The 22,500-nt window shown below is 39.4% G+C and overlaps 1 protein-coding gene across 11 annotated transcripts in view; it reads left to right on the forward strand.

Annotated features, from left to right (window-relative positions):
- The window catches only part of LOC124427549 (zinc finger protein rotund-like), a 90,385-nt gene extending 68,573 nt beyond the window's left edge, over positions 1 to 21,812 (forward strand). For 4 of the 11 annotated variants that reach the window (XM_046970567.1, XM_046970577.1, XM_046970569.1 and 1 more), the window contains exons 5-12: positions 3,237 to 3,396; positions 5,341 to 5,640; positions 5,956 to 6,078; positions 6,183 to 6,320; positions 6,708 to 6,905; positions 7,977 to 8,197; positions 8,406 to 8,559; positions 8,721 to 21,812. In XM_046970567.1, the coding sequence (XP_046826523.1) occupies positions 3,237 to 3,396; positions 5,341 to 5,640; positions 5,956 to 6,078; positions 6,183 to 6,320; positions 6,708 to 6,905; positions 7,977 to 8,197; positions 8,406 to 8,559; positions 8,721 to 8,842 (1,416 nt within the window). In that variant the 3' untranslated portion in view covers positions 8,843 to 21,812. The remainder of the gene's footprint in view (positions 1 to 3,236; positions 3,397 to 5,340; positions 5,641 to 5,955; positions 6,079 to 6,182; positions 6,321 to 6,707; positions 6,906 to 7,976; positions 8,198 to 8,405; positions 8,560 to 8,720) is intronic. The other 7 variants (XM_046970570.1, XM_046970571.1, XM_046970568.1 and 4 more) reach the window with 6 other exon arrangements.
- The last annotated feature ends 688 nt before the right edge of the window (positions 21,813 to 22,500 follow it).

Consider the following 22,500-nt stretch of genomic DNA (forward strand, 5'->3'; position numbering starts at 1 on the left):
TGATGCTGGAAAAGAACGATGAAGCGAGATCTCGCAGAAGAAGGAAGAAGAGGAGGAGGAGGAGGAGGAGGAAGAGGAGGAGGATAAGAAGAAGAAGAAGAGAAGGAAGAAGAAAAAGGCAGTCTTGAGAAGGAGGTGTGGGACGGAGGATGAAGTGGAATCGAAAGAAAAGGATGAAGAGAGGCGAGATGCTGTGTGGCAGGAACGGAGAAGAAGAAGAAGAGGAGAAAGAAATGGCAGAAGAGAGAAAGAGAGAGAGAGAGAAAGAGAGAGAGAGGGAAGAGGAGGAAGGGTGGGAGGAAAAGAGAGAGAGAGAGAGAGAAAAAGATAGAAGTCGAGGCACTCGAGAGCGGCGCAAAAAGCGAGGATGCAGGCAAAAAAGGAAGAGCACGAGCGAAGAAACCGGTTTTTTCCAGTTGGGCCAGGTCGGGGCGTCGAACCTACGGACCGCAGCCTCCCTCCGAGAATAACTTGCATGCGGCAGCTCCAGCGTCGGCGGCGGCGGCGGCGGTGGCCAGCGTCGCAGTAGTCCTCCTCCTCCTCCTCCTCCTCTTTCTTCTTCTTCTTCTTCTTCTTCTTCTTCTTCTCCTCCTTTTTCCTCCTTCTCTTCCTCCTCTTCCTCTTCTTCGTCATCCTTTTCTTTCTCTCTTCTCCTTCACAAGACGATAGAAGTTGCCTTAGGTCCGGGAAAAAAAAGAAAGAAAGGAGACAAGAAGACTCGCCGAAGAACGTACTGAAAAAAGATTAAACTGTTGAAGGATGAGGAAGAGGAGGAGGAAGAGGAGGAGACGACGACGACGACGACGACGACGATGAAAATAAAATGAAAAGAATTGAGAGGGAGTGGGAGGGAGGGAGGGAGGGAGGGAGGGATAAAAAGGACAGCTCTAAGAGATGAAAAAGAAAGGAGGCCCCCGAAACATTAAGGTCATTGCCGTTCGGTCCCGTTTTAGATGCTCCTGGCATCGACCTCTTACTTCTTTTCTTCTCATCCACTTGTTCGTCCGGGTTTAACCTAGGTCCGGGATCGAAAACACGGTCCGACGGATCTTACTACCTAACCACAGATGTGGTCCCTTTCGTTTCGCATTCTAAACGAATTCTTACGATAATACATATGTATATCATACTCCTTATATATATATATAGTACCTAACTATGTTCTATTTTCTTCGAATTAACGACAATTACGAATCACGATCGAATATATCTTCTTAAATCGAGAGATATCAAGTGATAATCATTATCGTGTTGTATTACCGAATTAGCATAAGTCAGAGGGAACATAATCACATTTTCTCACTTAACTAATGGAATCTTCTGTCGAGGATTATATTTTAAAATTAGTTCGATCTTCTCATCATTTCTACGATCCAAAAATTCTTCATATTCGTTTTATCGGATAAATAATCTGTATTCTTCTTTCTAAATATTATCCGAGAATATAGTGAAAATAGGGAATAGACTTTTTTTTTTGAAAAAAAGTCTTTTATAAGGATAGAAACAATGAAGAATTATATTTTAGAAAAAGGAAGGAAAGAAGGAAGGAAGGTAGGAAGGAAGGAAGGAAGGTAGGGAGGAAGGAAGGAAGAAAGGAAAGAAAGAAAAAAAGAAATAAAGAAAGGATGGGTGGATAGATGGATGAAAGGAAGGAAGGAAGGAAGGAAGGAAAAAAGAAACGAGATGGTGAGACTCCACCAAAAGTTTCGGGTCATTGCCGTCTTGTCTCGTTTTAGCCTTTCCTGTCCGCCTCCTCCTTTGGCTGCGTTATTCTTCTTCTTCTTCTTCTTTCTCTTTTCTCCCTCCGCTTTAAGCAGTCTTTCGTACAAGGTTGGCCGCCATGTTTTTCCTCGGGCGCGTACCCCCCTACCGCCTCGTGTGAGTGTAACTGACCTTCGTATATGCAAGAGAAAGAAAGAGAGAGAGAGAAAGAGAGAGAGAGAAATATAGAAAGAGATGAGAAAAGAGGGGGAAAATAAGAATGATACTACCGCGAAACCGTTTCTTTAATACGAGGCCGCGTATAAGAAATGCATTGCCTGATAGTGAGGACGTCGAATTTCATTAATTTTGTCATTAATGTTATTAATAATAAATTAATAACATGGCCCATCGTGAGAAGCCGCGATAATAGTTTGGCGAGTAGATAAGAATATAAACGGTAATAATAGATCTTTCAGATGAAGGTTGTGTGATACTTGCGACATTCTGACGATGGTCATGTTGATAGAAAATTATTGATAAATCGTAGGTGTTAGAGTTTAACATTTTTTCCATCCATACTGTTCATCGGTGAGGTTCAGTGAGGTCGATCGGAGCGTCACCGTCGACAAGAGTGGTTCCTTTGTTTTCGCAATTTCCGTATTGACTACCATACATAGACATATATGTGTATATTATAATTATAAATGCACGTGCACATCGAAGACGAATAATAGCAAAGAGATTAGATAAAAGTCCTGATTACGAATGGAGCCATACTCCGATCGTTCTCCAAGCCCCTACGCTTCGTTAACGTTCGACTGTCTGATATTGCAGTAATAATTTTGATTCAGAGTCTGCTTTTGTAATAACTTACTTTTCTTAACTTCTCAAATCGTGTTCTTTTCCCTTTGCGAGAAATAATAGTAACACGAATTACGTCACATAGGGCATAATATCGTAGGAAGAAGAAGAAAAAAAAGGAAAAAAAAAAGAATCATTGTGTAATATTATCTTTAAATCAAGAAAGAAATTATTCGATTCTAAAAAAATTACCATAAAATCAGCTTTACGAATGCCACGTAATTACGATCAGACGGAAAACGGAGAATCTTCCTCGCGGCAAGTAAGTACTACCAAGTAACGGTAAATCGTTGGTCCGGCTATTATTCGTTCTCCTTTACGTTCTCCTAAGACACGACATAGGACGTACGATCTTTATCAAAATAAAAATATCTGTAATACGAGGATCTGTATACTAAATATACAGTAAGATATTATTGCAATTAGAAACCAGACACTCGAACTTTCTCGCAAAGCCTTTGATATAGCGCGATGGTGATGGTGCGACTATTGTGGTGATGGGGGTGGTTAATTGGTGCCTTAACTCTTACCGGTAATCGTTCTGTTCTGTGCCCTGCCTGTCCTGCGCTTCTGGTTCGCAACTCTGTGGTGGTATTCTCTGGGTCGGCTCTCTACCGGGTGTGCCGCGTGTGCCTGCTTCCGGTTCTTCTTCTTCCGGCCCCCCAAAAAAGGAGTTGCAACAGCGTGTTGTGTTCCAGCAACACGCCGCCCTGATCGGCGGCCCGAACGCAACCAGCTGTCCTGTCTGCCACAAACTCTTCCTCGGTGGCGAAGCTCTGATGGAGCACATGAAGCACACCCACAAGGATCCAAATGCCTCCGGCGTTGCCAGTAAGTATCGAAACGACGCGACAGACAAACAATGTCGAGATTATGGCGTCTCACTTTACGTCTCTCTATTTCTCCCTCATATTTTACTCATTAATTGCCTCCTAGTCGTTTTCTTCTACCTTTTAGGCCTCGGGTTCCACCCCAATTATTTGACCTCTTTACTACAATTCCATATTTTCTATTTTACACGCACGTCTTTTTACTGTTATTTCCTCGTATATACGTACTACGTTTTCCTGTCTACTCTATCATTTCGCACTGACCGCGATAGGAACGAATTTGTTGTTGTTTTATTTTTTCTTTCTTTCTCTCTTTTTTCTTTTTTTATTACTTTTTTTCTTTTCTTTTTTTTTCTTATCTTTTTGAATTTAATTTCATATATTCATCGATGTTTATTCAAATTCATAGATTCGTTCCTTCGCGTACACTGCGATCAATTCGGTTGGGTATTTGTAGGGATGCTTCTAACCTTATCTTACGCGATTTCGGGGTGGAAAACTGTCAAAAGGTAGAAGAAGGGATAGAGAGACAGAGAGAAAGAGAGAGAGAGAAAGAGAGAAAAAAAGAAGGGAAAGAGAGAAAAAGAGAAAAGGAAAGAAAGAAAGAAAGAGAGAGAGAGAGGGAGAGAGAGAGAAAAGCGAGAAAGAGATAATAGTAGTAAAAAGGAGGAAAAAAGAGAAAGAGAGAGACAAAAGTGAATATATATATACGTGTAACGATGTCGTAAAACCGTAAGTAAGGCTAAGAAAGAGGTAGAGCAACCACTCGTCGAGACACGAGGGGTGGTTCGTCTTTAGCCTTTAAGTACGCCTCATATTATCCCCCACCCCCTGAAAGGAATTGCTTTTGGCGCGGGCAAATTATGCATACGTTGTCCTGTCATTTCTTCGTAATATTTCGCTGGGCAGAAGAGGGGTGTAGCACTTGGCACACTCACCGACTAATATTTGGGTTCTTAACTAATATACAAACACATGTCTTCTTTCGGTGCTTCGAGGGTGTCTCGTTCGACCTCTATGCGCGCCTTTTTATGTGTCCGTTAGTGCTTTGTATATCGCGAACGCGCATGGAAAGTATTCAGAAAGAGAGAAAACAAAAGAAGTAAACAATATAAGTAAAAGAGAAAAAGAAAAAAAATAGTAAATAAATTATCATCGAAACAAAATTTTTTCAAATTTTTCCATCATCAATTCAAAATATAATCCGAGAAAGAAGGAGAGGAATGCTGTAAAAAAAAAAAAGAAATTAAAGAAAGGAAAAAATAAGAAAGGAAAAGATTAAATAAAAGAAAAGAAAAGAAAAGAAAAGAAAAAAAAGAAATACGGGAATCTTAATGACTTTCTCTGCGCGTTCGCGTCGTTTGATCGGAGCGCATGCGCGTTCGCGTGCGCGCGCGCGTCCGCGTTTCTTGGATTTTGGTCCGACGACCTCGCTCGTGAAAGGGATTCTCAACGGGTAGGCAGCGAGCAACGTGTCCGAGGTCAGTGCTCTCCTGATCCTTGGACATTCGCGTCTGCAAGGACTATCCCTTCGCCTTCGAGGTCGCCCGGAACGCGTACGTAAGCGCCGTGCGTGCACGCGCGTGCACGTGAGTGCGTGAGGATGAGATGGGATGAAGGAGAGAGAGAGAGAAGAAGGAACAAAGTCGACCGCGGCCACGTTGGCTGACGTTAGCGAACTATCGAAAGAACATGATGTCGAGATGAACGATCGAGGAAACGGAGAAAGAGATATGTATATAAATACGCGTGATGATTCATAGCGATATCAATGATGACGATGACGACAATGAATTGATGCGATGATGAGAATAATGTTGATCATGATGATAATGATTATAATAATGATGATGATGATGATAATGATAATGATAATGATAATGATAATGATAATGATGATGATGATGATGATGATGATAATGATGGTGGTGATAATGATTATGAGATGATGGTGATGATGATGATGATGCTTTCGTTCCTTGGGACGCTTTATCCTGCTTGGCATTGACCTTGAAATTGTCTCGCCCTATTGTTCCCTCCGCTGACTGCACAACCTCCGTTGCCGGGGTTTACCTAGCGAAGCGACGGACGGCCAACCACCCGTGCCCGGTGTGCGGAAAACACTACGTCAACGAGGGTAGCCTTAGGAAGCATCTAGCCTGCCATCCTGAGACCAGTCAACTTAGCACGAGCCTCAGAATGTGGCCGTGCTCGGTGTGTCAAGCGGTCTTCACTCACGAGAGTGGTAAGTGCATCTTTATTTCAAAGAAAAAAATATATACCGTCAGCGTTGATAAGCGTTCCGAAAGGCCAATCGATCTCATGATAAAGTGCAACGTTTAAAATTCTTTTCGTTTCAAGTTCTTGTCCATCCTTTTCGAGTCAAGGGCAATTCGGATACGACCTTCACGCTAACGAATTTACACATTAATGTAATATCTTCTTATTTACGATCGATTTACGAAAGTAAATTCGAAATAAAGAAAGAAATAAATAAATAATGAAAGAAAAGAAGATTGAACAAGACGTAGCCTAACGATAAGTTCGCATTTGATCGCAGGTTTGTTGAGTCATATGGAACACATGAGGATGGATCCGAAACATCAGTTCGCGGCGCAATACGTGTTGAGTCGCGCGGCGGCCGATAGGAGAGAAAGGGAAATTCTCGCGAGTTCGAGTCTAGGTATAAAACGAGAATCGAATTCTCTTTAAACATGAAATTTTAATGATTATTATGCGTGGTAGACGATGTACACGATGCATTCTCATTGATCGAATACCGTTCAGGTGCGGGGCTAGGTGTTTTGGGAGGTCAATCTGGAGGACCACAAAATTTGCAGCAACCACCGATGTGCCCATCGCCGTCGGCCCACTCCGATAGCAGCAGTGGAAACGGACGGCTATCGTCGGCCGGAAGTGAACCTGGTACGCTCCGACTATTGGTTTTGCGCCCTGAAGGAATCGATCATTGCTCGGTGCCGTATCCGTGTATTGCAGTTTCCTTATTTCTAATTTGATCGATTAAAAGCATTTTCTAAAATTATTTATTACATTATACATACATATTGCATATTACATTGAATACAACCTTTTTAATTTCATTTGTTAAACGAGTTTCAATGAACGTTAAAAGACATGTAATCGTTCATAAATAGCATAACCTATAGTGCGAGACACGGCTACGGTCCCATCGTTGTACGTCGAATTAATATACGTCGAAAGAGCTCGATCGCTTCGTTTATTCATAAAATGAAAAAATTATTAGCGATATAAGAGCCAAGTGGTCTTGAACGAGCATACTAACGAGAGTAGATTTCTGCGCAGGCACCGGTCTATTGAACAACAACAACAATAACAACAACAACAACATGGCATCGCCAGGACCCAGCGGTAACAAGCTGAGTGAAATGTTGAGAGCGGGCAGTCAGCCGGGTTCCGCGCAACAGTATCACGACGAGATGCAATCGCAACAACAACGCATGGCCGTCATGGCCGCCGCCGTGTCAGCGGGTGAGAAAACAACTCCAAGAAACGGACAGGATTCGCTTTTCGAATCATTCGAAACGTTCTTTTATTACTGAACGAGCGAAAGCACATACATATTACATATGATACATACGTATAGCGTTTAAACGCAATAGTTTTGCGTTTTCTTCAAGGACGTCGACGGCGTTATTACAGTTTATCGGACAACGCGAGACGACGCCATCCGGGAGAGGAGAAACGATAGCTCCGTTCCAATTATACCGATAAAGATTGATTTACAATGATGTTTTTCCGCGTCGCTGTCGTCGTGTCGACGTTACTGGCTCTCATGCCATCGAACGTAATTAATAGCGACGCTTAATAACACTAACCTATGTCTAAGCGAAATCGCTTCGTCTGTTCTTAAACGTGCCGTATTATAAAGGACATGTATCAACGAACGCTTCGTATCGTATATTTCATTTTATTTCGGTTTATGCCTCGTCACGTTTTCGCCTCCTGCTAAATTTTTCCACAAAGAATCCGCGATTCGATCGATTCGAACTTGCCTTACGACGTAACGCAGTCGATCGAATTGCGTTGTTCCCCTATGTCGAAAAGTTTACTGCGCACGGCGAGTACGCGAACGTATCTATGTAAAATAACATATATATATTCTGAGATTCTATCGTTATCTTCTTCGTAAGAACATTTTTCTCGACGCCGTGACTCGTATATAACAAGTCCGAATATTCCTTCGAAGGAAATAAAACTTTCACTGGCTACCTATTCACGTACGTCGAAAAAAAAAGTACACAAATATTTATATATATATATATTTCTATATATATATGTGTGTGTATATATATATGTATATATGTATACACCTATATATTAAATAAGTACTTTAAATACATGTTTCGAATTGTAATGCAACGAAATTTTAAAACGACGCTTTTCAACTTTTTACGAGACATGTTTATAAAGAATAAGATTACATAAAAATTTTCTGTCCCCCTTCTTCTGCCCGCGATTTTAATGTGGTCACACTTCGTACCTATGATATAATAGAAATACGTCGTTCTAAAGTTCGACAATATCTTCTTTTTTTCGCAGGTCTACAAAACTCGGTGTCGCCGAATTTGTCGCCCGTAGACATGGCGTCGTTAGCGGCAGCCATGAGGATGGGTAACAACGGAGATATGAGCGGCAGTGCTCAAGGATCGGCTGGATCTCAACAACAAAGTGTCCAGGCTACTGGGCCCGAACAAGCTCTGAGAATGCATCAAGCGGAAGCTTTGTTACGTTCTCAAGCTGAAGCTGCCCTTCGGCTAGCGGTAAGCAATGCCTCTTTGACTAATTACCTTATTGTATTACGATAAACATTTAATTCGAATATTGATAAAATGAGAACATTCGATCATAATTTAATCTACGCGTGAATTACGCTCGAAGATATATATTAACGATAGATAGACACGTATTGTGGTCGCGTTAAAACACCTTTAATCGCACGATAATAACTCTATCATCGATTTGAATCAGGTGTCCCAGGCAGCGGCCGCAGCGGCAAGTTCAGCAGTTGGGGGAGATGTGAGACATCATCTAACGCAACACAATGGCGGCGGAACTTCCGGTATACCAGGACATCACGCGAATCAACAAATGTCACAACAAGACAGCTTGTCGCCCGAGTTCGGTAAGTTTCCAGAATTAAGAATAATCAAGAAAAAAGGGAACTAATCGAATTTGATTTTTTTTTTCAAATTATTTAAAAAAATAATCATTATTGATTCCGTCTTATAATCTAACAATATCTGTTAAAAATATAATTAACGTTTTGGAATATGTCTGTAATAGGGGAAGCTCTACGCCTACAGGAGCAACGATTAGAGCAAGCCCTAAGGCTTCACGGTGACCCACGCGCCCTGAGTTTTACCATCCAGCAGGTGGTCAATCAACAGAACAATCAGCAACCATGAAAGTTCAGTTACTACTGAGACGAGTGGACCCCTTGGACGCAAGAGCAGACGGCTCTGCAGCAAGTCGAGCGTATGAACCAACAGCAGCAGCAACAACAACAACAGCAACATCAACAACAAGTGCCGGAACGCTTGACACCTTTAAATAATCATCAGCAGCAGAGCTCGTCCGGCATCGGCCATCACCAGCATCAGCAACATCATCAAGAGGATCGAGGTGTCAAGAGGAAAGTAGAAGACATGCTCGGTAATGCTGAAAACGCGTAAAAAGCGGTGCGTTCAAGTGCGGTCATCAACGAATTCGCTCAACGTCTCAGCAGTATGAAAATGAAAAATAAACGAAAGAAAAAGCGCGTGGAAGTTTGAAATAAAAGACTTCGTAGGCGGACCGGACGATTGTTTTTCAAGAAAAACACGGCCCGAACTCCGTTAGTTTTCGCGAACCTCGCGAGATCAACGAGCCGAACTTGTTTAGCCGTATTGAAACTCAATACTCCGTTCGATTCAAATGATCCATCGGAGACGATATTAGAGCTGTAGGTACGGCTAATCCGTTGCACGGTGTCGATTCGACGTAACAGTGGCGACGCTAGCCTCCGACTTTTACGATGTTCCTCGCGTCGTACACGCTGTTCCTATTTCGGTCCTAAAGAAAAAAAAAAAAAGAAAAAAAAACAAATGTACTGATCTCGATCGAGAACGTCGTGTACGCGACACCAGAAAAGAAGAGAGACAGAGAGAGAGAGAGAGAGAGAGAGAGAGAGAGAGAGAGAGAGAGAAAGAGAGATGGAAATAGAAAGATAGAAAGAAGAAAAACAGAGAGTGCTATGTTATTGGTGTTTTCGCGTGTAAAAAATGGACGTTCTCGGGTCGTCTTCCGCCGACCCTTTTCTCAAATCGCGAATGATACCGATTGTACTGCAATATAGAAGATTCTGCAACTATAGAAGATAATACTAACTCTATCCTCTTCTACTTTAAGATCCTCTGGGATCACAGGTACGCGTCGCCACCGTTACGACCTTGTGTCGTCACCCGAAACGTGCCATAATGAATGAATGGAAGACCGTAGTCGTTCGACTCGTCCTCGTTGTGTATACTAACACGACCACTCCTCGTCAGTCGGTCGCGTTCCGTATCGCCTTGAGGACGTGTGACGCGGTACTTATATGACTTTTTTTAGTACAAGAGCCATAACGACGGTCAACGAGAATTCACATGATCAAGTGATCCTCAAGTCCGATTCGCGGTTCAACAACCGAGCTATATGTATATTTATATATTTATATATACATATATATATATATATATATATATATATATACATGTATATATAATGTCCGCATGTACATCGGTCATTATATATGTATATGTATATATACATATATATATATATATATATATATATATATATTTATATTTATATACATATGTATGTACATGTATCTATGTATGTATGTATACATACAAGCCAGTCTCAAGGTTCCCTTAATCTTAATCTCCTGTAACGTTTAAGAAGACGAATAACACGCGATATACACAGAAACACAGATGAAAAATAGAAAGAAAATGGATAGAGTCGGAGTGAAACCGCCGTACACGTATACGTGCGTCGACAAAACGATGAGAAGATCGGTCGCAGCACTCTTTCGAGCGAGAGATAAACCCTTCTCCTCGTAATCGTAATTCACGCTTACGGCTACGTGAAAGCACACATATTATATACACGCATACACACAAATAAACTCCGTGAAGAGAAGAAAGAAAATAGGAGGGCCGAACGTGTTTCTCAACAAGCGTGTCGCGTTCCCGAAAAACAATGCAAACGAGTGTGAAAGAACGTTAGTGATAAACACACACGCAGAGATTCACACACACACACACACACATACAGGCACACACACACGTATATATATATATATATATACACACGCTAATATAGCGTGGACAAATGGGGAACGCATCACACGCATATAATCACACACGCACGTATAGACATTTGGTAGGACACTCTCTGTACACATTAAGCACATACTGAAAATACAGTTACTGGTAAGATACACATAAATAAACACACACACATACATATATATATATACACACATATACACACATACGTACTGTGTAAACTCTTGAAGAAAAAAAATGCGCGCAACTTGTGCTCGTGATAGCACGAAAACTATTAGCTCGTAAGCGGACAAACAAAATATAATTATTACAAACAGTTATATTATATATATTATATATACATACAGAGTATGAAGAGTATGATGGAAGAAGCGAAGAGAAACAAAAAAGAAAAAAAAGAAAAGAATAGTGCACGGGTGCGAAAAGAGAGAAAGAGAGGGAGAGAGAGAGAGCGAGAAAGAGAGAGTGTGTGAAAGAGAGAGAGAGAAAGAGAGAGAGAGAAAGAGTAGAAAGTCACCCGAGTAAAGCACGCAAAACACACATTTTAAAATGAAAAAAAAAAAAAAATTGAGCGTGAATGCGAACGAACGTTTTTCGTGTGCGAGCACGCTCGAGATGATGATGAAGAGATAAATAAAAAAAAAACTAAATGCTAAATATTATATATATATTATATATATAAATATTATAAATAATGAATATAGGGTCTATGAGACTAGGATAGTTAGGCGAAAGAGAAATTTCGTGCGAATGAGGCGAGCGCATCTGTGCGATTTTATGCGATTCCAAGTATCTTCGCCGAGAAAATGTATAAATACGAAGAATGATTGAGAAAAAGAAAGAATGAGAGAGAACGAATGAGAGTTAGTGAGAATGAGTATGAATCTACGAGTGAAAGAGAAACAGAGACAGAAGCAATAACGAAAGAAAGAACGAGTGAAAGAGATCGATGAATGAGGCGACGAAATTGGAAACGACGCGTAAACGCACGGATGCGCACGCAGTGCGAATGTTAGAATCGAGCAAATGAGAATGCTTCGTGAGCATCAAGGAAGAGAACGAATGCGTGAAGATTAAAAAAAAAAGCGGAGCGTTTGAGATTTTAGAATGACGTGCTTCAGGTAATCTGAGGTCCTGTGATCGTTATAAGCGAAATATTTTTTTATTTCCGGGTAATATATCTGAACGCGTAAAGCACTTGCGTCGTTTCGAACTTTTACTTGCAATATACCGTTACGTTCTCGCAATACTTAGGAAGAAAGGAGATTGAACAAAAGAAAAAACGAAAAAGAATAAAATAAAGACGAATAAGAAGAGAAATGGATGAGAGAAAAAAATAATACGAAGATGAGGATGACGAAAGGATGATGAAAGTGTATCGTAAAAAGTCCGTACGTTTTGACCATGGAGCGAACTATAGGAAAAAATAACTCGAGCCAACCCCCTTTGACCTTTTCAAAAGGCGACCATTCATACTTTAGAATCCTATTTAACCTTTCATGTTACTTCACCTAAACCTTCACCATCACGGGATGAACAAATCTTTCGATCTAGTTTCCAATCTCATGTCATTTAAAAAAGAAAAATAACAAAATAAAAAATAATATATCGTGGATCGTCCGTACTTTCGATGGGATTTCTTTCGACAATTTCAATTATAAGACGAATATTGACGGTTTATGCGCTAAATCGACGAGATAACGAAACTAAATTTTACAATGATAATCATTCGTGGACGTAACAATGATCGAAAGCGGGAGATAATAATAATAATGATAATGATAATGATAATAAGACCTACAAAAAGTGAAAATAAAAGATAAACGGAGCCCTCTTTCGGACAAAAAAAAACGAGAAAAAAAACAGAAGAAAAAAGAAAAGAAAGAAAAAGAAAAATCAATGCCGACGGTAACGGTAATTATTCGGAAATAATAATAAAAAATTATATAGAGGGTTGATTAAAAATTAAAACGGATCGGAAGTACAAAAGAGGCGCGATAAGATTCGACTCATTGTCAGAAGACGTTCGACTTCGTTTCTTTGACTGACAATCGCGGAACTAGTAGAGTGCGGAAACGAATGGTAGCATGCCGAATATAATAATCTCTTTCCTCTCCCCTTGACATACGTCGAACCGCGTTGTTGTTGTTATTGTTATTGTTGTTGTTGGCCCCCATTCGGAGACTCTCGACGAGACTTTTCGTTCTTTACCGGCTCGTAACTTACTACCTGATAATATCTCCCGCTTTTGTTGTTTCTTCCACGATTTGATTTGGTAAAAAAAATATATATAGATATATATTTCCTCACGAGTTTCCTTGACGGAGAAGGAAATTTTTTTTTCGAAGAACTATTTCGGAGCAACAAAATTTTTCAAAGAAATTCGTTAATACCCTATAATTTAATACTGTGGACACGAGAATGAAAAAAGGAAAAAAGAAAAGAAATGAAATGAAAAGAAATGAAAATTATAAAAAGTCAGAGGAGACAGGAAAAAAACCCATCTAAAGAAGGGAATCGATCGATTTTAATTTTTATGTTAAATCTAGAATGAAATAACGTCGAGTTTTGGTGTCTCTCTCATTTTCCCTTTTCAAGGAACTTGTTCCCGTCAAGTCCCTTTGTTCGCCAATTACGAAAGTATAGCCTAACGTCGTCATCTTCGTTGAACGTAAAAGACACGCGCCAAGAAAAGCCGCCGGGTAAACAGGCTTTTTTCACCATCCGGGACGAGAAAAGAAAAGATCGCTAAAGGATTCATCGTCAAAGCTACATTTTACAATCGAACCCGCCTCGCGCGCGAGACTCCGGAAATATCGAAACTTTCGACGATCTCGCGGCGCGGTTAAGAAATAATTTTGCGTCTCGTTAAAAATATAAAATAAAGGAAAACAATTTTTTCGATCAAACGTGCCCCAAAATTAACTCGATAGACCAAAGCGCGGCGTATAACGAGAATAAAAAAAAAAAAAAGAAAAAAAAGAAAATAAAAAGAAATCCAAGAAATGAGCACACACGAGAATGGAGAAACAAAAATTAAAAGCACGAAAAAAAATGTTAACAGGATAAAAAGAAAAAGTAAACTTCGTTTCCCGAGTCTCGCGCTGAGCGATCGCGGGTCGATCATTGGTCGTTCTTATTATAAAGAATTTTTACGTTACAGGGCGTTTTTTCCTCGGATTAAGTAGTATGTAAATACACCTTGATATCACAAGCATAAACTGAGAATTTACTGGTAAACTTAAAGGAAGTACATAATGCGAAATAGGGTTAGTTTCTATGTAAATACCTAAAGCTGGACGAGTGCATACACCTCGTTCATGCAACCAACGATAATCGTTTTTATCGAACCAGAGCTTCTGTTCGTCGTCGGTGTACGCCTGGACGTCGATGAGCGTTCCTATTCGGATTATCCTCTTACGCTCGTCTTGGAACAAATGGCGGTAATCTTAAAAGGAACGCTCTGCGAGCCGAGCGTCGCTGATCGGGAAATTCTTTTTTTTTCTCGACACCGATACTCTCACGCGCGACACGCGCCTATGCATATACTTACACTTATACTAACACTTAACACACTTATGCATACACACAGATACACACATATATACACATACACAGACACAAAGATAGCCTTGCGATGGATTGTACAGCTATGCTAAAACAACATTACCAACTCGAACAACAACTTTCGGCATTATCATATTACTCTTGCACAACTCGGCACCGATGAGAATTCTATATATATATATATCTTTTTTTTTCTCTGACTTCGGGCTAGGGACCAACATTCGGTTTTATTCACCATCGACAAAGATAATCGGACCGACCGTTTAGATAGAGTGACAAAAGAAACAACGTAACGCTGTTTTATATTTGGGACGAAGCAAAGATCACGAATTATTTTTTAACCTCGTTTGTCATGCACGTATCGAAATATAAACGAAAATTCGTTAATTATAGGGAAAGAAAGAAAAAAAGAGAGAGAGAGAGAGAGGGAGAGAGAAAGAAAGAGCGAGAGCGTTGGGTTGATCGGCATGAAAGATTTGTGGATGTCATTTTAACTGCAATGTCATTTAAGTTGTGTTCTTTGAACATGACTTGAAGGTTGCGACATTTTTGAAAGATTGAAGCGAATGTGCATGAACGAGAGTGCGAACGAACGTTAGCTTCGAGGGCACAAAGTTGAGATTTAGATAAACCAAACGGAAAAGAGAAAAAAAGAAAAAAGAAATACTACATAGAAAAAATACGATCCGATCAGAAATTTTTGAATGACTTCGCTTTCATACAAAAGATATATATGTGTAACGATAATCAACCAAAAAAAAAAGAAAGAAAGAAAGATAAAAAAAAAACAAATATGATCGACTGACAAATCCCAACAATTACAAAAATCATTTCAAAAAGATTAGAGTAAAAACAATAAAGAGCTTGATTTTTACGGTCCCTAAGAAAAATCCACGAAGGAAAAAAAGAGAAAGAAAATAAAACGGGTGCACAAAACAATACGATAAGAGTGCAGGAAAACAAAAGCAAAACAAAAACAAAAAAAAAAGAAAAAAGAAAAAGAGGAAAAAGTGAAAAGAGAAAAGAAAAAATGAGAAGCTTTCGAAATGATACAAAAAAGAAAAAAGGTTAGAAAACAAAGAAAAAACGATAAAATCAAAAAAGCAGTACCATTTATCACCACCATCACCATCACAAAAGATATAGAACAACAGCAACAATACAAAAAACACTATACCACTCTAACCACCCACGTCAAAATCCTTCATGGACGCGAGTACACGCACCGTGGACCCATGAAACGATTGACAGGCGAGAATTTTTCAACAAAAAAGATAATAAATAATTTAAAAAAAAAAAAGAAAAACGGTGCATCCTGCCGTGCGCCGAGGGTTGCTTTTTCATGTTGAATGCAAAAGTAACGAGAAAGAAAAAAATATGTAAGTTAGAGAACAAGCGCACACACACACATTCGAATGGGGCAACCAATTGAAATTTTCCCTGCTACCCACCTAACCTTTTCCAACCGTTAATCTGACAGCCACTATCCCCGTCCAACCTCTAAAAATCATCACCCCATCCCACCCAAAAAATAATAATAGAGAGTGAGAAAGAAAAAAAGAAGCATAATAAATATCAATCACACACATCTCCGCGCGAGAAGGAGGAATTCCCGAGGCGCCGGCCCGTGCCCCGCGAACGTTGTATCATAATTTAAAATTAAATGAAAATAATAAGAAGTAACGCAAAAAAAATAATAAAAAATAAATAAATAAATAAACGCTAATAATAATAACGCGAAAGAAAAGCTAAAAAAAAAAAAAAAATAAATAAATAAATAAACACAATGAAAAGCACACAACATTACAATAGCTCTAGTAGTGTATGTTCTGTAATCGAAGCAGGAATAAGCGCAGATAAATGATAAAAATAAGCGCGCACGTCAGAGCGTCCACCTTTTTCAAAAAGAGGTGGGAGAATGATGTGCCGCTAAAAAAAAGCACAAAAAAATAATTTACAAATATATTGATTTACATATGCCCGTAACTAATAAGCGGGTCGGTGGCGCAGCGCTCGCGAGCAGCATTCGCCCCATTTGTAATGTGCTCTCTCTAGCTCCTCCATCCTCTTCCATATAAACGGGCAACGATCTTCTTTCTCGTTTAATTGTTCACGGGGGATTACCGTTATACTTATCAAACTCGGGCCAGTAGGTAAATGCGAATCTTCGAAAAGTGAGGGTAACAGAGAATGGGAGAGCGTACGAACCCGAAAGGTTAAAACGGTCCTTGTGCGAACCAACTAGACTTAATTCTAGTCTAGCTCAACGAGAAGAAGACAAACCCGATTATCACGCTAAGAAATGAAGAAAGAAAAAAAGAAAGAGAGAGAAAGGAAGAGGGAGAGAGAGATATATATAGAGAGAGAGAAAAAAACAGACAGACAGACAAATATGTAAATTATCTGAGGCGAGTCTACAAGGCGAGACCCTGCAAAACCGACCCTAACCATAATCTTAATCTCTTTCATGTAAATTTGCTAAATGTTTAAATAATCTAAAACTTGCCATAGCCCGGATGCGCTGGTGCATACTCCCAGCGCATACACACTACAAATACGACTCGACTTAACGAATAAATGCAAAAATCCGCGGTAACGTCTCCAGTGTAAACGACGTTTCAGGGTTGAGCGACGCCCACGTCAATCAATGGGAACGCCCGCGGTAGAATTGGTATTCTCGACAAGGAACAATTCACAACAAGCACAGATTACAACTACAGCAACAGAGGAACACGAGCAATTACCCGAATACATCGGACACAAATACACGCACAGCAATTGGTAAGGAGAGCCCTGTACACATAAACACATTCTTATTACACGCTCGAAAAACTCTTACACTATATCTACACTTCGTACACATAATAAATACACATGCTACGGATATGTAAAGCCAATTGATTTTGTAAATTGTCCAAAAAAGGAAATTTTTCGTGTGAGTTTTAAACGGCAAAAGAAGAAAAAGAAAAAAAAAAAGCAAAAAAAGAAAAGTAATAGAAAAATAATAATTTCAAGAAAGCTTAACGTGGCAAAGCAATAATTAAAACATATTCGGCCCAACATTATATCTATATTTATACGATATTTTCATGCGACAATTCGGAATATCGCACCGATCTGTCTGGAATGGATTTATTGGAGGATATTTGAATCGGATCATCCTTCCAGGTGGAAAGGATCCATACCACCGATGAAAAAAGCTTCACGGTGGCTCGAGCAAAAGAAAAATAAAAATAATATGAAAAAACAAATCAAGAAAAAAAAACACATAAAGCTAATGTTTTGAATAATAGAAAAAAAATTAAATGAATCAGTAAGAAAACATTCGCGGCCTTTGGCATACGTTTGGATGCAGAACCGATGATGAATGAGCTTGCACGGAATCCCGTGCGATCTCCATGGTCCCCCGGACTTGACGATAGAAAACCCGGCAATGATACGAACGAACTCTTCTTCTTGAAGAGTTTCGATCCTGATGATGGACAGACAATGAGGTGCCGCAAAGTAGTCCGATGGACAAAAATATGAATGGATGAAAGGAAAGGAAGAAAGAAAAGAATGAGAATGAGATAATCGTCATGAGAGAGACTTACGGCATCTCGGTATAATCTAGTGAACTGTCTGTTCCACAATATATATATATACATACATATATGTATACATATATATATATATATATATCACAAAAAGAATAAAAAATAAAATAAAATAAACGAAGAAAAGATAAAGATGAAGAAGATAAAAGAAGAAGAATAAGAAGTCGAAGGAGAAGAAAGGCGCTATTAAATAAGACGACCTAGGAAGTGGCAGCGGCGTTGTAGGAGCCGTTGTTCGAGTACGGCTTTACAAGCAAAAACCGTTGGTTTGTTTTCGATCGGGTTTTAATTTTTTAATGAAATAATCTCACGACGAATATCGCGTACGATCAAGATCGCTGATTTCAAATCGAAAAAAAGGGCGAATGACGTATGTGTATATTCGTGGCAGTGTGTATCGTAAGTGCGCAGCATATGATAAAACCGACAGTCTAGCAGTGCGAGCGCCTCGGCGGCATTCGCGTCTTCACGCGGTGACCTTGACCGAGCCTCCGTGATTAAAAACCGGAATAAGTTGTTTCAATGTCCACTATATAAATGAAGAGCCATAGTCGTTATAAGGCGGTGACTCCAACCTCGATATCGTCGACGACCGAACAAATCCGTCCTTAATTTCGATTTTATCTAATTTTAATTCGAATCTAAACTGACGATCTAATAAATTCGAATACAATTTGATAAAGCTTAATACATCGTGTAACAAAATTTAAAATCGACTTTTGGAAAAATTCTTGATCAGTGAGCGATAACATATCAAAATTTAGGTATACTAATATATACCAAAAGAAAATAATATATTTGGCGCGAAAAGAAAAATAGCAGGAAAAGGAGGAGGAAGAAGAAAAAGAAGAAAAAAAATTTCGCCCACTATCCAGGACGGATAAAAATCGTATCATATCGCTTGGAAAAAAATATTAGCAAAAATAACATCCAAAGGAGTGGCAACTGCCTTTTTCATTCGGACGACCAACAACAACTGCGATTCTCGACGATGATGAGCGTTCGGAGTCATCGCGTGGGTCCGTCACTGAAGGCATCGTGATTCTGACGAACGCGGTGCCTTCATGACGGGCGATACTCTTTTTCAAAATATTCTCCAAGTTTTCGTTAACGAGAATGTGTTTTTTCTCCCTTGTATCCCTTAGTGAACCCTCTCCATTCGTATCCGAGGTGAAAGACCGAGTCCGATCGCAAAACAATACGATTTAGAGACAATCAATCAATCAGATGATAGACGTATCAAACAAATGAGTATAAAAAAAAGCATATGCACAGAAAAAACAAACGGATGAAACATAAATAAGGCCTAAAATGAAATCGATGATGACACATAACCGTCCGTTGAGTGGGTGCCTTCGTCAGGGTTTTCCGTTACATTAAACGAACGTTTTCAAGTATAACTCACAATTAGTAGTGTTATGGTAGAACAGTAATTACAGTGTACCGCAGTAAACAATTAACTAAGTAAGTATACAGGAAGCACGTGGTCTTTTTCAGTGTCTACAGTATCGTCGTACACCACCGTGCAGTGGAACGACCGGAAACACCGGATTCATTTCGCGTGCAGTTCCCTTCCCGCCAATTTCACCTCTTACCCTCCATCGTCATTACTAATCCAAAAAAAATTCGCTAAGCAGGTCGATTCAATTCAGTAAATTCACAAAATGACGGATGGATCGAAAATTTTGATCGAAAGGAAAATACTTCGAAATACCCTCCCATCTACCCGTCCTACCGAATCCGTCGTTTCGACGCCATCCACCGTCCGCGAGATCAGAGATACAATCAGCATTTAACAGATAAATATGATAATAAGTGTACTAAGTGTCCGTAGTTTAGCCAACGTGTACATTGTATACTCCAATAGAGGAAAGGAAGGGAAAGAAGTTGGATGGATATAGAACAAGAAAAGGAACAATTTTATAAATAAAATAGATAGTTTAGAGAGGAGAAAGAACGAGAGATAGAGAAAGAGGGAGATAGGGAGAGAGGGAGAAAGAGAGATAAGAAGAGAGAGAGGGAGAGAGAGAGTGAGTTTAAAAACGATTGCACGGTGGAGCCATATTTAACCAATCAATATGATTAATTAATAACAGTACCGTAACCATTTGTCAAGTCGACTTAATTAACAGTTAAGCAGAATGCATACGTATACACTTGCATACATACATACATGCAAACATACATACACAAACATACATACACAGGAACACGTGTAATTACGTAAAAAACGTATCTACGTATCCAACGTGTAACACACAACAGGAACACGAGCACGCGATGATACAAAGGGGAAAATAATAACACAAGAAACATAGAAACATCCGTACTCAAGAGTATGTAAGGGTCAAGCGATCGCACAGTATCGCTCATTACTTATTAAATAAATCGCGTAGGCACTCACTACGGATAGGAAAATAGAGGACTTTGGGACTCGGACCCGGATAAGAGGGTGCCTGAACGTGCGAGCCACTTCACTCTCGCGTATGTAGCCTACGTGTTTCCCTCTCGTCGAGAGCACTAACGATCGAAAAAAAAGTGTGTGACGCGCGTTCAGGTTCTATCCTATCGTTATTTCAATTGATCTTTCCAGTGCAGCCTTGAGTTATTTCACTTATGGCGTTGCTTTCAACACAAAATAAAACCCCCTACCACCCACCCCCCACTGGCCACCTAAAAATCATCCGCTCATATTCCTCGAAAGGATGACATACCCTCGACACACCAATCCTCCTCAGTTTCACACGTACGCGTTGTTTCAAGTTCGTTCGCGATGTCTCGATTACGTGATCGCCCTTTTGGGCACGTCTCCTCGTCCAACAAAAGAAAAATTTGTGATCAAATTCTTTCTATTGTATTTTTCTTTTTATTATTATTATTATTATTATCAACTATTTCAAATTTCGAAAATATTTGACATATCAAGTATGATCTCTTTCGGGTTAATGAATTCGGATTAAAATACATTTACTTTTTGTTTTGTCAAACTCAAAGATCTGAAAAATTCACGGAAAGCATTGATAGTAATTGTGATAGAAGAAAAAAAAAACAAAAAAAAAAGAGAAATAGAAAATTGTATAGAATACTTTATATAAAATGGATGAGAGGAGCCATGCCTGAGCCACGACGATCGAAAAGGTGCGAACGTTGAGTTAAACATTTTGAAGACTTTTATGTACAGTTAGTTACCGTTTAATACAGCGCATATTATCGTTTATTTCGTTGGCGCTCCCTTGTTCTGCCTTTCACGATTCGCGACGATCCTCAGATCGGATCGTTCGAAATTTCGATTGATTTGGCAAGACAAACGGACCCACGGCATCTTTAATGGTATCGATTGAGTTTGGTCGAAGTCCCCTTTTGGGCAAACACACCGACGCACTTCCGGTCCCGCTGGCTCGCCGTAAATCATTCAAGAAAGAGAAAGAAAGAGAAAGAGAGAGAAAGTGAGAAAAAAAGAGAGTCAGAAAGCCTCCCGTTCGAAATTCGATTCTAGTCAAAAAAGGTACAAAGCCGCAGCAAGTGGAGCTCGTTGCGGAGAAAATCGGTACTTATTTTAGCATATGCTATGAAACTAAACAAAACGAAAGGGAAAAAAAGGAAGGAGAGAAAATCGGTTAGAGTAAAGAACGGGAGAAGCTCTTAGTGATCGCAAGAAAGGAAACAAGAGCAGGAATTAAAGGGTAAGAAGAGATGGGAGAAAAAGCAGAAGGGATGAAAAATCGGCCAATTTCCAAAATACGCGGCCTAGCGGGACCGTACCCGAAAGAATATATCCGCGCGTTGTTGACAAAACATAGCCTCTTTTCGTTGTACATCACACGTCGGCCATGACACGGTCGATCTCCATTGTATGAGGAAGAAAAAAAAAGAAAAAAAAAAAGAAGGAAAGTAAGAAAGTAAGAAAGAAAGAAAGGAAGAAAGAAAGAAAAGAGAAAAAAAACGTACGACACTCTTTCCGAAAGAAAATACAAAAAAGAATAAAAATTTGCAAAAAAATGGATGTACGGTGCGAATGAATCTTTCGAGAAGCTTCGATCGTTGTTCCGTCGCGTTTTTCAGTTTTTCTTTTTCTACCGAACCGCAACCGTTAATAACCCCCGACCTACCCCCATTCGCTTAAGGCAAGGTCCACGAAACAGAGGCCTCTTTTTTCTGAATCATGATTCGGAAAAATATCAGGCCTTGGTCTTGCGAACCAAGCCATTCGATACCGCGGTTAATCCTTACAATTATTACTATTACTACTATTATCATTATCATTAATATCATTACGATTTATTAGTTGTATTAATAATTATTATAAACTTTACTGGGGGCAATTGGAAGCGTATTTTATAGAGAGTATATATATATAAATCTATATATATATATATATATATATATATATATATATATATATATATATATATATATATATATGTATATATCTATAAAAAAAAAGAAAGAAAGAAAGAATGAGATAGAGAAAAAAAAGAGTGCAAGGGCTAGGTGAAAAATTTTCCCGATTCGTCAAAGCCATAATATATGAATTATTTTTTATGTTATAGCCTTATATGCGTAACGCTTAAGAAACGAATACCGATG

The sequence above is a fragment of the Vespa crabro genome, chromosome 10 (genome assembly GCF_910589235.1).
Source record: "Vespa crabro chromosome 10, iyVesCrab1.2, whole genome shotgun sequence".
In the NCBI taxonomy this organism is placed as follows: Eukaryota; Metazoa; Arthropoda; class Insecta; order Hymenoptera; family Vespidae; genus Vespa; species Vespa crabro.